This window comes from Labrus mixtus, chromosome 1 (assembly GCF_963584025.1).
Source record: "Labrus mixtus chromosome 1, fLabMix1.1, whole genome shotgun sequence".
In the NCBI taxonomy this organism is placed as follows: domain Eukaryota; kingdom Metazoa; phylum Chordata; class Actinopteri; order Labriformes; family Labridae; genus Labrus; species Labrus mixtus.
The window spans coordinates 34,525,298-34,542,330 of record NC_083612.1 but is presented as its reverse complement, the minus strand read 5'-3'; the positions used below and the strand labels follow the sequence as shown (position 1 = coordinate 34,542,330).

At 40.1% G+C, this 17,033-nt stretch overlaps 1 protein-coding gene across 1 annotated transcript; it reads left to right on the top strand.

Annotated features, from left to right (window-relative positions):
- The first annotated feature begins 7,968 nt into the window (after positions 1 to 7,968).
- Positions 7,969 to 16,483, top strand: LOC132978659 (uncharacterized). Its single transcript, XM_061043916.1, has 6 exons — positions 7,969 to 8,118; positions 8,409 to 8,467; positions 9,089 to 9,222; positions 9,323 to 9,450; positions 9,722 to 10,015; positions 16,313 to 16,483. The coding sequence occupies exons 1-6, from the start codon at positions 7,969 to 7,971 to the stop codon at positions 16,481 to 16,483; spliced, it is 936 nt and encodes a 311-aa protein (XP_060899899.1).
- Positions 16,484 to 17,033: the final 550 nt, after the last annotated feature.

The following is a 17,033-nucleotide window of genomic DNA, read 5'->3' as shown; positions in this document are numbered from 1 at the left end:
CACACCCCTTCCTCACCCTTGAAGAGAAAAAAAAAACTTTTCGTTGGGGTTCTTTTTTTTCATTTGTTTGTTTGGTTTTCTATCATGATTATTCTGAGAAGCCAAAAAATTCCTTGTCTTCCGTAGAGTCCTGAAGAATGTCCAGAATCTTTTGTCTCTCCAAATCCTCAGAACTGGAATAGAACGGCTTTAAGTTGCAGACAATTACTGTTCGGATGTCCTCACCAGTTTCTTCGATTACCACTTGGTAATTTATAGGTCCGAGTTTTTTTACCACTCTATATGGGCCTTTCCATTTTGCAGCCAAGTTTGCCATGAATTTGTCCTTCGCACTGAACTGTGGGAAGTTCCTGACCCACACTCTGTCCTTTTCCTTAAAACTAACATCCCTTCTCCTTTTATTGTAGTTCCTTAGCTGTCGTTTACATGCTTTCTCAACACTTTATTTTGCACTAGCATAAAGCTGTTTCAACTGATGGACAACATCATAACTTGAAGCATCTGGACTTAGACCCTTTCCTTGCAGAAGTTCATCCATGGGACTTTTCAATTTCCTCCCCAGTTGCAACTCGGCCGGTGTAACTATAGTTGTTTCCTGAACTGCAGAATTCACAGCAAACCGAAACTCTGGGATAAACTTGTCCCAGTTCTTATGATTGTCTTCCACATATGACGCGATCAGGCATTTTAACGTACGATTTACGCGTTCTGTCATGTTTGTCTGGGGATGGTAAGCTGTGGTAAGCTTAGGCGTTACTGTCCATTGCTCACAGATTTCCTTGAAGACAGAGGAAACAAACTGTGATTCTCTATCAGACAGGATGAAATCTGGAACACCCCACACAGTAAAATCAGCAGTGTTAAATATGCAGTTATAAAGTTCTGATACTTATAACAGCTTGAGTAACATGCACCCCAGTGTTGGTGAAAAATTGTGGAGTTACAAATGCAGAGTAAAAAAGTACTCCAGTAGGCCATGGTGTTAAAAGTAAGTTACTCTGAAAGCCATGAAGTACTCTGAGAAGACACGCCCACTCCCTACTCGTGTTTCAAACCGACCAGAAGATTCACTGCGCCATTTTCCTGTCATCGAAAGACTGCGGTAAGTTGCTCGCAATTACCAACCAATTTTCGATTTCAACACAAGCAGTGTTTTAGGATGTCTTAATATTTATGTTCAATATACACTCCACCTGAATATTGGGTCTTAGTGTACGGAATTTAAAAGAACCGAGTTTACCAAGTGGATGGCTAGCTTAAATGTGCAAGTAACATAATATTAGTACTGATAATAATACTACTAATATGCACTAACTAAAGCAAAACTCAACAATATCAGCAAGAGGTAACGTAAATGATGTTAATGGGGAGAGATGAGTGGGCTTTATTCTTTGGAAAACCACACAGTCAAGTAGCTGATACTGCACGTGTGGGACTTGTCTAAACTAGCTAAGGTAAGCTCGACCATGAATCCGAAGTTAACGTTTGCATGCGCGGGTAGTACAAGGTGAACACGATCGTAAACATGAGCACCCACACATACAATTTGTTACTGAATTATATTGGTTCACTTTGGCTTCTTTAGCCGAATATTAATTCCTCAGAGTAGCATTACGTGAACGCTAACGCTAAATGTTATGCAGCCCTGCCTAATGTGTGACAGCATTGTTAGTGCGTTTCAATTTAACTTAAAAGTGTTTTTTGTTAATGTAACAGTTGTTGTTATAGACACAATTAATTTAAAAAAGCGTGTGTAAATTTTTCGAATAAATTATCAAAGTCATATCTATTATTAAGTTCCGACGTCACCGATTCATCTGTGTAAACGTTTTGGTGTAACGTAAGTTTATTGTTATCACTGCAACGCTCCACTGCTTTCTGTGTCAGAGCGATTGGCGGTCTCTCACACATGGAACAAAGACAGGCTGTGGACGGCACACACACGGGCTGCCGACGGCACACACACGGGCTGCCGACGGCACACACACGGGCTGTGGACAACACACACACAGGCTGCGATGGAGAGTTGAATATTACTCTAGTTCTGTGTCTTGCTGTGTTAATAAAACGTTTATTTTGATTAAACACATCAGCGTTATTTCCCTAAATAAACTAAATTTCGTCAGAAATAAAATATTAACAGAAATAGACTGATATGGTTTTTCTCCAATGTATTCCCTTCATCTGATCTGAAGATACTTTGGTGGTGGTGATTGATTATCAAAGTCTGTGATAAAAACGGGGTTTACATGAGACAAATCTATTTGATTTATAAAGGTTTTTGAACACTAATGTTGGAACTTTTATATTCTCCTTTTAACATAACAGCATATAATGTACATGCACATTATTTGAGGATTTATTTGCTGAATTTTAATATAATATAGGAAACAACAAGTAAAGAAAGGAATCAAACAATTGTTATTGGTTTACTTACTATACTATAATATTTATGTTGTAATATTTTGTGACCAGAATTGAGAGATACAGACTGTTAGTTGAAATTGAAAATTTGGCCACCAAAGACGCATGAGAAAACGCTCAGGTTGAGCAAAGCAGTGGTTTGTGTTGAAGAGATGATCTGGGGCAAAATTACTTTACCTTTATTCCTTTAACTAATTCATGGAATGATTAATATTTTCTGCTTTGTTTTCCAGATTTTTTATCTGTTCAGTGCTATAATCTGGTGATGGTAAGAAACATTTTTTTTTACAAGTTAATAGTAGTATTTATCTTTGTTTACAAGTCAAAATTGTTTGTGATTTCTAACCTCAGAAATTCCACATTGTCTTGGGGATGTAAATGTTATATTTGACAATTTTTATTACTGTATTTTTAAATCTCAAATCAACCAATACAATTTGCCTTTCTAGTGTAGCTGTTCACAGAGTAGACGCAACGACGTGACTGATTGCAAAAACACAGCAGTAGCAGCTGTGCTCACTCAAGGTGATTTTATTAAACAACCAATCAAAAATAAATGTACACACCCACATTACTTGTCGCGTGCCAGTTCAATCAGATCAATCAATAAAGAAAACAAACAGGAAACAAAATCATAATATACAATGAGAGCACACTGTTAACACCCCCACTTGCTCTCACCTTGTTGACATAGAGTGTCAAATCATTTTGAATCTTTCCGTAAGCATGTTCTTCACATGTCTGAGAACATTCTCATCACTTGCCGCAATCAATAAATCATCAACCCATATCACAATGATAACTTTTTCATTGGGTGTTTCCCATGAATAAACACAGTGGTCAGCTTGATTCTGCTCAAAATTGTTTTTGGTCAAGTACTCATGTAGTACCTTGTTCCAATTTCTGCCAGATTGTTTCAACCCATACAATGATCTTTCCAATTTACAAAACAATTTTTCATTTGTGCCAGATTTTATTTCGTAGCCCTCTGGCTGTTCAATGTAAATTTCATGATCTATTGGTGCATTTAGATAGGCAGTTTTTACATCCATTTGGTGCAGAATCAGATTTTCTTGTGCTGCTTTTTGTATTATCACTCGGATACTTGTCAGATTAGCTGTAGGGGAAAAGGTCTCTTCATAATCTACACCTCTCTTCTGACTGTATCCTTTAGCCACGTAACGTGCTTTGCACTTTTCAGATCCATCCATGTTGTTCTTGATCGCGTAAACCCACCTACCCCCCACTGCTTTCTTACCTTCAGGCAAGCTAGTTAGGGTAAATGTGTGATTTTCTTTAAGTGACTGCATCTCCTCATCCATAGCAGTGACCCACTCTTTTGATCTGTCTGAGGTTACAGCTTCTGTGAAAGTTACAGGTATATTACATGTCACTCTATAACAGTAATCTATGTTAATCTGAACCTGATCAGTTTCTTCATCAGATGCCTGTTGAGAAACACAGTTGTGGAAATAGTCTGGCCTCTTCCTTACTCTAGAAGGGTACCTTGTAGGCTCAGGCATAGATTCAACTGTTTGGGTCTGAGGACTACTTCTCAGTTCCTCCTCTTTAACTGAAACCTGGTCACTTGCTGGACTTGCATTTACGTCCTGCCTAGTTATAGGCCTATTGACCTTCTGCTCAAGAACATCATCACCATCCTCAACAATGCTAGTTTGAGTCTGTTGCTCAACACTGGTCTTAGGAAGAAACTTGACTAATCTGTGCCTTTGCACTTTCCTGCTGTCAGGAAAATAAACCATGTAAGCTGGACTGCTTTTATCATAACCGATAAAAACACCCCTTTCACATCTTGAATCCAGCTTTCTTTTATCTTGTTTATAAGCAAAACACTCTGAACCAAACTTTTGCATCCTGGATAGGTTGGGCCGTCTCCCCGTTAACATCTGAACTGGAGTCTGTTTGGTGCGCGTATTAAAACACCTGTTCCTGGTTATGGCTGCTGTCTGCACCGCATAAGGCCATAAACCTTTTGGCAACTCACTCTCTATTATCATGCACCGTGCCATGTCAAAAAGTGTACGCCAATTTCTCTCTGCTGTACCATTTTGGTGGGGAGAATATGGCGCAGAGGTCTCGTGTCTAATACCATGCGTAACCAACAAAGTTTTGTAAGGATTTGAAGTAAACTCAGTGCCATTGTCAGATCGAAGACGTTGAATTTTACCATATGGCGCCGTATCGGCAAGAAACCTCTCTGTTGCTTGTAGTGTATCACTTTTACGCTTAAGACAATATACAAACACGGCACTGGAAAAATCATCAGTGAATGACAAAACATATTTGTATCCCTCTCTGGACTCTGGGTGAATTGGACCGGCCAAATCTGTGTGAACTAGCTCTAGAGGTATTTTGGCCCGCACATCAGGCTTTTGGTTTCGGCTTTGCGTAAACTTGCCTTGGATGCACACTTCACAAGTTTGATGTTTGTTTACTGGACCTTTAATTTTCATGCCATCAACAACCCCTTCTAACCTCTGCACATCATCAAAATTACAGTGCCCTAATATCTCATGCCATTGCTTTAAATCATAACAGCCATTCAATCTGTCATCACATCCATTAGGTACTGTATGCAAGTAATATAGTCTATCATGTACGTGAATGGGAAATTTTGTACCGTCATTGTGCACCAGAATGTCCTCGCCTTTCTTGAAAGTCACGCATGCCCCGCTGGAAGCCGCTGCTTGCACCGAGAATACATCCTGTGGGTAAGAGGGAATGTAAAGCGCCCGTCTCAGCGTTGTTTTGAGGTGACGTCCGCGACTGTCCACCAAGCAGACCTCAGCATCACCTCTGCGCTCTGCTACTCCCCTGCACCTTGTGCCGTCAGCCAGCTCCATGCAATGAGTCCCGGCCTGGAACTCGTCATCGAACCTCTTGAACCTGGAGATGTCGGTGACAATATGCGAGGTTGCCCCGCAGTCAACCATCAGGCCCCTCGCGTCGACACCCTGGCTGCTTGGCTGGAATCCTGCCGATCCATCGGTCACCAGGAATACGTATTCGTCGGTCCCTTCATTGGTGCCGGTGGCTCTCCATGTTGCGTCCTGGCGTCGTCTCCTCTTGCAGTTTACATCGCGATGAGTGTTGCTCTTGCATTGGCTGCACCACAGTTTGCGCTGACAAGCGCGAGCAATGTGTCCCTTCTGTCCGCACCTGTAGCACACCACGTCCGCTGCAGCCCGTTCAGCTCCCCGTTCAGTTGAGCCTGCACTTGCGGGTCTCGTAGGCCTCTGTCTTGTACGCACAGCCATTACATTGTCCTCTGCTGCTGGAGCACGCATCTTTTCAATGTTCTCGTAGCTTCAAAGCTTTGTTTTGAATTCTGCAAACGTTATCCGGTCATCCGATTGCGTAATATGGATGGCAAACTGTTTGAAAGTTTCAGGAAGCCCCTTTAGAACCATAGCCACCAACAGCCCGTCATTCAAAGTCTCTCCAGAACTCCGTAATGCTGTGATAGCAGTTTCTGCACGGATAACATATTCAGTCACATTCTCGCTGCTTGATTTTTGAAGCGAGGTCAGCTCAGTATAAAGACTTATTATTCTCGGCTTTCCTTTACCTGCATAATAGTCTCTCAAAATCTTTAGCGCTGCGCGCCCATCGTCAGCTGCTTCTCGCATTACAAGCGACAAACTTTTATCGTCCAAGAACTGGATCAATTCTGCATAGGCCTCAGCATTTGAGGCCGCTTCTTCTGGTGTCTCCACACCCTCGGGCTCCGTGGTAATAATCTTTTTCAGGCCTTGCAGCCGGAGGTGTCCCAAAAACTTCACCTCCCAAAGTTCATAATTCTTTTCATCCCCGTCAAATAAAAGCCTCGACCAGCGACCGCCAGGTTCTGTTCTTCTAGGCGCACTCATGACGTTACTTCAGTACGTTACAAAACAAACAAACAAACAAAAAACTCTTGACTTTACTTAGCTGGGCCCATAACCTGTTCACAGAGTAGACGCAACGACGTGACTGATTGCAAAAACACAGCAGTAGCAGCTGTGCTCACTCAAGGTGATTTTATTAAACAACCAATCAAAAATAAATGTACACACCCACATTACTTGTCGCGTGCCAGTTCAATCAGATCAATCAATAAAGAAAACAAAATCATAATATACAATGAGAGCACACTGTTAACAGTAGCTGATGTTACTGTCAGTGTCTTTGTGTTGTAGATAATTATAAGGATTCAGTTTCACTGTTTTTACAGATACCATGTTGATTAAAACAAAAATCCACAACGAACAGAAGTATGTCAAGATCAGTGAACCCAGCCTGAATGAGTTCTTGAACTCTGGTAAGCCATCAGTCACACACCATTGTACAAACAATAGAAAATTGTTGATGATTTTTAGAGATGCAAATCATTTTTGTATCAATTGAATATATTCTACATATCTCATTCACAGTAATCGAGGGCTGATTTTTGTTGGTCAGCTGAGTTAAGTTTTGTTTCTCACCTATCAGTGTGGTATCTAGAGACCACTGTCTTTTTTACTTGGTAGGATAGATGGTGTGACGAGATTAGCATAGCATGTACTAACGGTATCACTGAGAGGGTTGCAGGAGTATACCATATATTAGATCTTAAGCATTTCATATCAGGTGTCTCCCTGTTTGTGTTTTTTCCCCAAAGCTTTCACAAAGTTCTCCATCCCTTGTGTCACCCAAGGTGTCAGAGTTTTGATGACACAGGAACTGAGATCGATGCAGACGTCTTTGAAGAAGTTGCACAGCAACCCAATGCTGGCGTATTTACTATCAGATTTGACAACGGTAGACTTGCTCTCTTCTGATTCCCATTTCTTTCAGCGTAGTCCATGAAATCTTGACTAAATTACACTTTAGGTTGTGAAAAGCCAACAAATGGTAAATGTACAGCCTCCTCCAGTTGTTACCCAGGAACAACTTCATCTGCTAGTCCACTGCTTACTGTTGTAAGCAATTCACTGCTTGAACGCTCCGCCTCTGATGACACAGTCATCCTGGAACTTTCAACCTGCAGCTCTGATGATATCATCGTGGATGAAGATGTCAGCCCTGCCAGAAAACGGCAGAGGGCAGATGATGATGCCAAAAATGTAAGTTACAGCTTCCTTTAGAGGTCGCCCTTTTTTTGATTGTAAAAAAAGGCGTGTTTACTGTCAATTGTCCAAGATTATTTTATTCTAAATGACTATTGTCTGTTCCTTTACAGGTAGTTGAAGCTGCAATGACCAAGAAACATCAATATTTAAGTGTAATTTCTTTGAAATTCTTTTTGCTTTGTGAGCAATAAAATAAATATACCTTTTCACTCTGCTCTTCTCAGAACATCCCCACCAAGGCATGTAAGAGAGACTTATGCTCGAGGCATAGTTGCCATGTTCCCTTACTTGATGGATCCATATTCCAAAAATGGATATGTAAGTTTTAGTTCATCAGGGAGCCGAGGGTCTGACGGGTGGAGGGCCAACAGCGAGAAGAGATGCTTCATTTAGTCCTGAGATCACCCTGAATGAGGAGCAATGCAGGGAGGCCATGTCCTTCATGAAGTATTCTTCTGATGAGGCTGCTATCAAGCAGAAGATGAAGATGACGTTTGAATATCGTCGCAATATGGTCCTTGACGAAGACAAATCCTCAGAAGTCCTAACTGAGTTTCTGCGTTTCAAAGACGTCAAAGGCCTGGTAATTAAGTATTTCACAGAAATATTTGCGTTAAGGCCATACAAAGGTAAATTAATGTTTAACAGCAACACTTTAGTGCTATAAGGAAGCCAATCATGCTTCTTTTTTTTTTCTTAAGGCAAAAGCAAAAGATGAAATTTCTCACACTCGTATTGAAACTACAGAAACTTTCGGGAGTTTATTTGAACATTAATTCATTTTTGAATAGGAGGTGAATTGCATCTGTGTAGGTGCATAAACTACAAGAAGGTTATAATATTAGCCACTTGGTATCCATTTATCTGTTGCAGGTCGAACAAGACTTCATCCTGCAGTTTGGTGAAGATGTTGCTGCCAAGTTTTTGGAAAAGTAAGTCCACAAATCTATGAGACCTAGCTTATGCTATGTTAGCATGGCAACAATATTATAGTCTTTTAATGTTATTACTTAATATTAAAAGACATTGGCTGTCATTATTCAAACATTTTTAAGAACACATTTCTACTTAAATCCTACTTACAAACTTTTTAAGAAGATTCTGTGATTCATCCATGTTTTCTTCTGTGGGATTTGTTCTTAGGTAAGAACAGAATTTAAGAAAACTCAAGAGCACTCTTGCGCACATTTGAGTGCTGACCAGCTCTGGCAAAAGAACTGGTTGTTGCATTAAATTTAAATGTACAGTTGTATAATATTATAGGATAACATTACAATATTTTATTTTATAATTTTTTATTTTTTTATGATCAGACAAATTAGAGTGGTCTTTGAAAATAAATAAAATACACATGGCACTTCAATTCACATACACTAAATGTGTTTATTGCATTCCATGCGTCTTTTTTGTTTGTGTTCCTATGTAACCATTACTCACACTGATGAATAAAACAATTTGTTTGCTGCTGACCTCCTGCACTAGGTAGTAGTATTTTGTTTTTACTTTAGTCATTTGAATTTCTCATGTGGGATTAATGAAATCTCTCCATGTAGGTGGCCTACTATATTCAAGCAAAAGGTCATACAGCAGAGTAAGTCTCTTCCTACCTCAAGCGACCTTGCAGAACTGATCTATTGTGCAGAAGCTGCGTCAGATGAAGAGGAAATGGATGACACCGTTGCCTCTGGTAGATTTATTTACTTGTTCAGCTGTAGCTTTAAAGCAATGTTTTTGAATTGTAGCTTATAGAAACATATAAAATTAAGCTCATTTGTTTCTGTTAACAGGATGGGACAGTGATCTTTCCTCCATTATCCTCCTCCTCCACTTGATTCCACCTTCAGCCCAAGGCCGTAAAAGACCAGGCAAGGTGTCTGCATCTCAAGCTGAGAAGCATCTCGTCGTCTTCAAGAAAGTTTGTATTGTTGCTTTGATTATGACAAAGTTTTTTTGATTTTTGCTTGTCCCTTTTTCTTTTCTGTTTGTATCATGTATAAAATTGTTTCTTGTGCAAAAGTAGATAACATCAAAAACATAGCTTAAATTATCTCATATCTTAGAGACTTGGAAACACTTTTTATATACTGTACCTTAAGTGATCATTCTAAGACCTAACAAGATATTTAAACCTATTAAATCTAATTCAAGCATTTAATCTAAATCTAAACACATTTTTATATCTTCAGAGTGGAACAAGCCTCCAGGAACATGTTGACGCTATCAAGAGCATCACTCAGCCCTATCTACTTGCCGTCGGGATGAAGAGAAGCACCATCCATGAGTTTTTCATCGTCCTGGACAAACAGGTCATACCATGCAAGTCAACCAGTTCTCTTGGAGCTTTTGATGAACTTTTCAAGGCACACTACGTATTTGGTACCAATTACAATCACATGCTTCACAACATGTTCACCTTTCTACAGACAACTGTGTACAACATAGATATCGGCCAAGTCCAGGAGAGCCCATGTGTTGCAGAGGTTAGGGCTAGAATGCTACGCTGAAGACAAATACATTAATATGTATGGAGTGGTCAACATAAATGATGTGCTGCTTATCTATCAATGCCATGATACTACTTACTTCACTCAGTGTTATTTGATACTATGGGGTTGATTTGTTTTGTTTGCAAGGCTCATTTTGTAAGCACCAACATGCTTGTAAGGCATATGCGATTGATTCATGGTTTCTGTCCTGGTAAGTCACTGCGCCTGAAATGTTCTCAGTCAGGATGTTGTCATGTTTTTGGTACTTTTTCAGGTTTCAGGAAACATTTAAATGCAAAACATGCAGAGCAAATTGAGCCTGTAGTTGAAAATTATATTGAAGACAGTTATAGTGTTTCAGATAATGGTCCGTCACAATATAATGAAGAAGCAGCCAGTAGCTCTCAAGTCCTGCCAGAATCCAACACGAGTACCCGTGATATGTGTGCATCTGCAATTGCACAGCTTCAGGTTGCTGGCGTAGGCCAGTCTACTTTGAACAATTTTGTATTGTCCATGGAAGAAGTAGTACTGGAGTTACAGAGTCAAGCTAAAGATGCAGCTTTGAAATGTTTGTCTTCTCAGGATACTAGTACGAAAGTCAAAATTGAGCAGCATTTTGAAAAACTTGAAAATCCTTTTACTTCATTGAATTCTGAATCAAAACGAAAATGATTTTTCCAACAGAAATGGAGAACTATTGAACCTGTTGAAAAAGTACTCGGTGTCAGATTTGAAAACAGAAGAAACTGAAGCACTGGAACTTACAATCAGGTAGCTGTAACTGACAAATTTTCCTACATTCCCATTCTAGAAACCCTGCAGTCTATTCTCAGAAATCCAAACCTCGGTGATTTCTTTACATCAAGTCACACTGCCAAGGACGGTGTATATTTAGACTTAAAAGATGGGTTGTTTATGAAGAGACATCCTCTTTTTTCTCATGAAAACAATGCATTGCAAATTCAGTTATTTTATGATGACTTTGAGACTGCCAATCCATTGGGTTCCAAAAAAGGGGTACATAAATTAGGGGGTATATATTTCACATTGAGAAATTTTCCACCAAGATTAAATTCATCTTGTGAGTGTTACTTTAACACTCTGTAGATAGGGACCATATGTTCACTGACTCAGTGTTAAAATTGACTCTTTAAGTGTTGTATCAACACTGCTGATTTTACTGTGCATCTGGTGATAATTTCTTTTCGAAGAATTTTAGCAATGTCGCTGTGGCGACTCTGATAGGGAACAGTTCCACCCATCGGGTGAAGTAGTCAACAAAGACCAAGAGACACTCATTCCTTTCAGGGCTCCGAGGTAGAGGACCCATTATGTCAACCCCCAACATTGAATTTGGTCTTGTTACCATAGATTGCTGCAGTTTCCCAGCAGGTTTTCTGTTATCTGCTTTCAGGCGCTGGCAGTTCAAACAACATTTCACATATTGTTTTACATCCAAAAAACAACCTTGAAGTCTTTTGTATGTTCTGCTGCATGTTGTCTTTGCTTGTCTTTTCTATTTCACGTTTTTTTTAAGTAAGATTTACTAATTGGGTTTTAAATATTTGTCCACAAGGGTGTGCCGCAGGGCTCTGTATTAGGTCCACTTTTATTACCATTTATGTGAATAATCTCGGTCAAAATGTGTCAAATTTTTATGCTGAGGACACTATTGTGTACTGCTGTGCTGCATCTCTTGCACAAGCTGTTGAAAATTTGCAAAATGCCTTTGTTGTCCTTCAAAAGACACTGCATGAACTGCAACTTGTTTTAAATGCAGATAAGACCAAGCTTATGTTTTTTACCAGATCAAAGAACAGGTCACAAAATGTTCCTGTGCTTTCTACTGTTGATGGAAAGGAGATTGATGTTGTACACTGCTACAAATACCTGGGTATATTGATTGATGACTCCCTTAATTTTAAACCACATGTACTGTGTCTGGTGAAAAAGCTGAGGCTAAAACTTGGTTTTTATTTTAGAAACAAGTTGTGTTTTTCTTTTAATGTAAAAAAGCGTCTTGTCGCTGCAACTTCTTTTTACCTGTTTTAGATTATGGTGATCTTTTGTACATGTACGCCTCTGTTCAGTGTCTCCATATGGTTGATACAACTTAACATGCATCCTTGAGGTTCATTACAAATTGTAAAGCTCTGACTCACCATTGTGAGTTGTGCGCTCTGGTTGGATGTCCCGCTTTGGCGACCCGTAAGCTCATACACTGGTACACCTTTATATATATCTGCTTCCTCTCTATGTGTTTTTATCATTCAGAGAAGTACCGGACAGTATTCTTTGCATTCTCAGGACCTCTTTATGCTCTCTTTCCCAAACGCTCGGACAGAAATTGGGAAAAGGGCTTTTGGGTACTCTGCACCCTCGGCCTGGGATCTGTTGCAGAATGACTTAAAGCTCAAGGAGCTGGTGTCCTTAAATGTTTTTAAATCTAAAATAAAAGACAACAATTGATTCCCAGATATAACTCACAGATGGTTCTATTCTAATCCAAAATTTAGTGCTTTGTAAATTGTACTTTGTCTTACTTTGTATTCCCTTCTGTAACTTTGAGTTTTTGCTGCTGTCTGTCTTGACCAGGTCTCCCTTGAAAAATAGGTTTTTAATCTCAATGGGACCAACCTTGTTAATTAAAGGTTAAATAAAAATAAATATGCAAGTTAAAAAGGCAGGAATATTTAGATAAGTTCAAAAAATATTTTATGGCAGGAATAGGAGAAGTCAGATTTTTTTCCCTCTCCTCTGGGTTTTCTTTCAACCATTTAATTCTGTAGAAGCAAAACCCTGGCTTGTCTACTCTTCAGTAAGTGCATCACATTCAACAACTACTGTCTTTCATTTGAAAAATTTTAAATTAAAAACGTGGGTGGCAACTGAGACCAATAACTTATCTGGAGCGTACATCAATAGAGAGCCTTTCTCGCCACCGGTGGGTAAGTGTGTGACGTGACATGAAAGCTATGAATATCTGCAGTCCAATCAAATTGCTTGGTTGGAACTGTTGTATATAAAATGTAACCATTTAAATAGCTAAAGGAGAATTGAAAGAAGTGGGAGAATACTCTCAGACCAGTTGTGGATAACATCTTAAAACAGACGATCAGAAGGATGGGCCCCATAGTACAACCACAGATGGATTTGTGCAATGTAGAAAGTGAGAGAGTTATTTATTCGTCCAGCATTTCTGTTTTTGGAGACACCTTGTCCCCATTGGCTATCAAAGGATTTCACTTTTTCTTTTAATCTTTTTTTCTTTCAAAGCTGAGATTGCAAGTTTTTCTGCTTGCTTGATTCAGGGTCTGGCAAGATGGGCACGGACTGAATTTGGGCTTTGTCATGACAAGAAAATAAGTTACACATACAAAAATGAAATAAAAAAATTGACACTTTGGGTTTTTGTTTAAGAAAAGAGAGAGAAAGTATAAAAGACAGCAAATTGACACAGAGGAATTAACACAGATGTGTCTCTTAAAAGTGCTGTTATTCTGTATTTTTTTAATATGCGGGCTACAAAGAGGGGTTTTTTTTGCATCGACAAACTGAAGGACCAGTTGCTCACCCTATGCACATGCGTGTCTCGTCGCCAGGTCTGTGACAAGCAAGCCAAACAGATCTTTGATCTTTTGACCTCAGCCTGACTCTGGATTTTGCCTCAGCTTTACCCCTGCTACCACTTGCCTGCCTGGATTTGATCCTTGTCTTTTTGCTCTCCTTTTACACTCCTCCTCCTGCTTAAAGATTTTTCAACGGAGTTTTGCAACTGGGTTCATTTCGAGTTGGAACTCTGACACCAGTGGGATGTGTGTCTGTGACAGTCTTAACAGGGCAAGGTGAATTATCCTCATTTACATGACCACTGATTGATCTCCTAACTTTGTAATATGTCCCCCTTCAGCACTGGGGAATACAGAGATGAAGTTTCAAAACTGATGAAAAAGTAAACTAAGTAACTGAAACTAAAATAAAAATAAGGCTTTACAAAAAAAAACAGTAATTCACTGAAACTGCATTGTGGTTACATGTTGTTACAATGTTTTTTCTGTTTCTTTTATTGATATTTTTTAATTATTGTCAATTCCTGTTCTATTTTTTAACCAATCCTTGTCTGTGTTCCAGATCCTGTTTCCATGTTTCCCCAGATTGTGTGACCGACAGCTCCGCCTTGATTGTACTCACCTGCATCTTATTATCCCCTGATTGTCTGTTCTTTTAGGGTGCATTCAAATTGTCATTTTTGCTTTGGAAGGTTCCCAACTGAGTGATGATAAGAGCTGTTCTAATTCTCTAAAAGCAAAGGAAAGGTGGGTCAATGCTTCCTCTATAACCTCCTTTAGCATAGGATAACACTGGACCATCCTTTACCAAAGGAGATGAGATATGCCGCCCCACAATTCCTTGCGGCCGCAAAATGTGAAGCGACTCGCTTGACCGTTCATGAAAACTAACGACGACAGAAAAGGGACGCAGATCATTCAAGTTACCATTGCAATAATATGCCTTGAACAACTTTCAACAATCTTTAACCCATAGGCGAAGTATGAATGTCATGCTAATGTTGTAAAACGATCGGAGTGAAGTTAACTTTTAGTGCAGCCTATGCTCAGTTTGAATTTGTTATTCATCCACTTTGAGTGTTGTGGCAGCTGTAAACAATATCATAAGTAACGTTACACTTTCCGTCAGTCACAGATGCTGGAAGAGGAATGTGGCAAAATTAGGCTGGGAGTAAGTATATTTGTGGACAAAAATGTTGTTTACTACCAATGGGTATGGCGAATTAAGCTCATTGAAATTTAAATAAAAAATGGGATAATTTAAGAACCAAATACAAGGTAGGCTTAAGCCAAGCGTATGTTTTTGTACATTTAAAAGTCTCATGTTGGCTACCCCAGCCTTATGGAAATGTAATGTGCCTAAGTATCTAACGTTACACATTTGATTAACTTCTCAACATTTGAGGCAAACGCAATTCTGAGTAGCCACAATGTAAATAATACATTTATTTATAAAGTGCTGTCAATCAAAGTGCTGTACAAAGCTCATAGAATATACAGGGACATGTTGAATGGCTTGTAGCCATTCCACACTATTCCATTAGGCCTTTCAGTAACATTCATGTTAACACTAGGAGTTGAAGAATCCCCCCCACCGGAGCAGCCACGGACAGTGGTGAGGCAACAGCAGTGACTTGGCCAACATGTCTGAGGCTTCGTCATCATCCCTCCAGCCTGCTACATGATGAGGAGTCCTTGCCCTCCACCTGCTCCCAGCCGCCCACCAAAAGGCAGAAGAGGGGTGGGGGCATGTTGGCATGAACAAGCAGGCCAAAAAACCATGACAACGCAGAATGAGCCATTCCTGAGCGAACTAGTGAAAAATAAAAAATAGATTAAAAAATGAGTCCTGTTGTGTTAATTGAATGATGTCAAATGTAAAGCTCTTCAGCCATCCATCAGGAGGGTAAAACCTGACACCCATACTCACCACCAACTTTCAAACAGGGGAAAGACAGGCAGCTCAACACATTGTTGTCAAACTGAAAGAAAAGTTAAGTGGGGAAAAAAACATTAGTGCTAATTAATTTCAGAATTGATAGAAAATGTAACCAGAAACATCTATTACCCTCAAAAATAAAAAATATTCATGATCCTGCAGTGCGGGGGGGTATTGGGTTTGGGGCTGACACTATGCTGCCAGCCTGCCCCTGAAATGCTGAGCCCCATGATCATCCCCTTGAACAGGTTATGGTGGATGCACAGGATCCTCATCCTCAGCTGGCTCCAAGATGTCCCCAAGCAGTGAGGCAGATGTTTTGGAACATTGCACACACTGCCACAACATTTAGAGGAAAGTGTGATCCACTTCCAGGGCTTTGAAGAAGATCCCTCGCGCCCGTGCCTTCATCATTCCAAAGGCCCCCCTCTTTAATGCATCGGCCTCTGGCATTGTGAGCATTGTAGCGCGCCTCCACTCCTCCCCTCACTGGTTTTCAGCATGGGGTAATGAGGGTTACCGGTGCATTTAGACACGGGTATCACCCAAGTCCAGCTGGTGGTTAACGACCCCTGACAAACACTGGACTATTTCGCAGCAACCTGGCATCGTGGACTGAACCAGGGTAACCAACAAAAATGACTGGAGATTTGCCAGTGCTGTCACAAATAACCTGAAGCTGGACTGAGTGGAAGAGTTTCCTGTTCAGGTAATCCTGTGCATGAGGACCATGGGGGAGCCTTGATGCGGATGTGGCATCCATCAATGGCTCCCCCACAGTGGCTGAAGGCTGGGCTGTTGGCGAGGTGTTTGGAAGCCATTGCCTACTTCTGCACACTGTGCCAGTGTCGGGAAGTGGACCTCTTTTTCCAGGTGGGAAAGCACAATGTCAAACACGGTCGTCTTTGGAACATCGAAGACCTGGGAGACAACCCATGTGCTAGCCAGTAGAACACCAGGAGGACCTCCATGCACTGCCCCCAGCCATGCGTCTTTTCCCTCCTGAGTAGGACCATCAGTGCCTCAATCGATGCCCTACTCAGGCGGTAGTCGAAGTGCAAATCTCGTGTTCAATCAAAAAATATTTTAACAAGAGGGACATGGGGGTCAGGGGTGGCATAAATCTCCACTCCTGTAAAAGACAAAAGAAAGTGTGTTTTTCCCCGTCTTCTTTTCATTTTGAAACCTAATGTTGCATTATCGATGTTTATGGTAAAACACAATTACTGTATTGTACATAAGAACACATTAGATAGTTTTATTTCATCATTGTATCATACATCCATATGCCCAGCCCGCATGGGCTTACATGACACCTTAAATTAAAATGTTCTCGGATCAGAGTGCACTAGGTAAACTATATTCATTGTCAAGAAACAAAAAGAGAAAGCAAAAGCAAGTCAAACTAATTAAACAGAATATCCTGTCTTCTTTTCCAAGCTTTTGAAACAAAATTAGCAAGTTTAAACACATCAAACTTTAAGGGGCTATGTAACTTGTT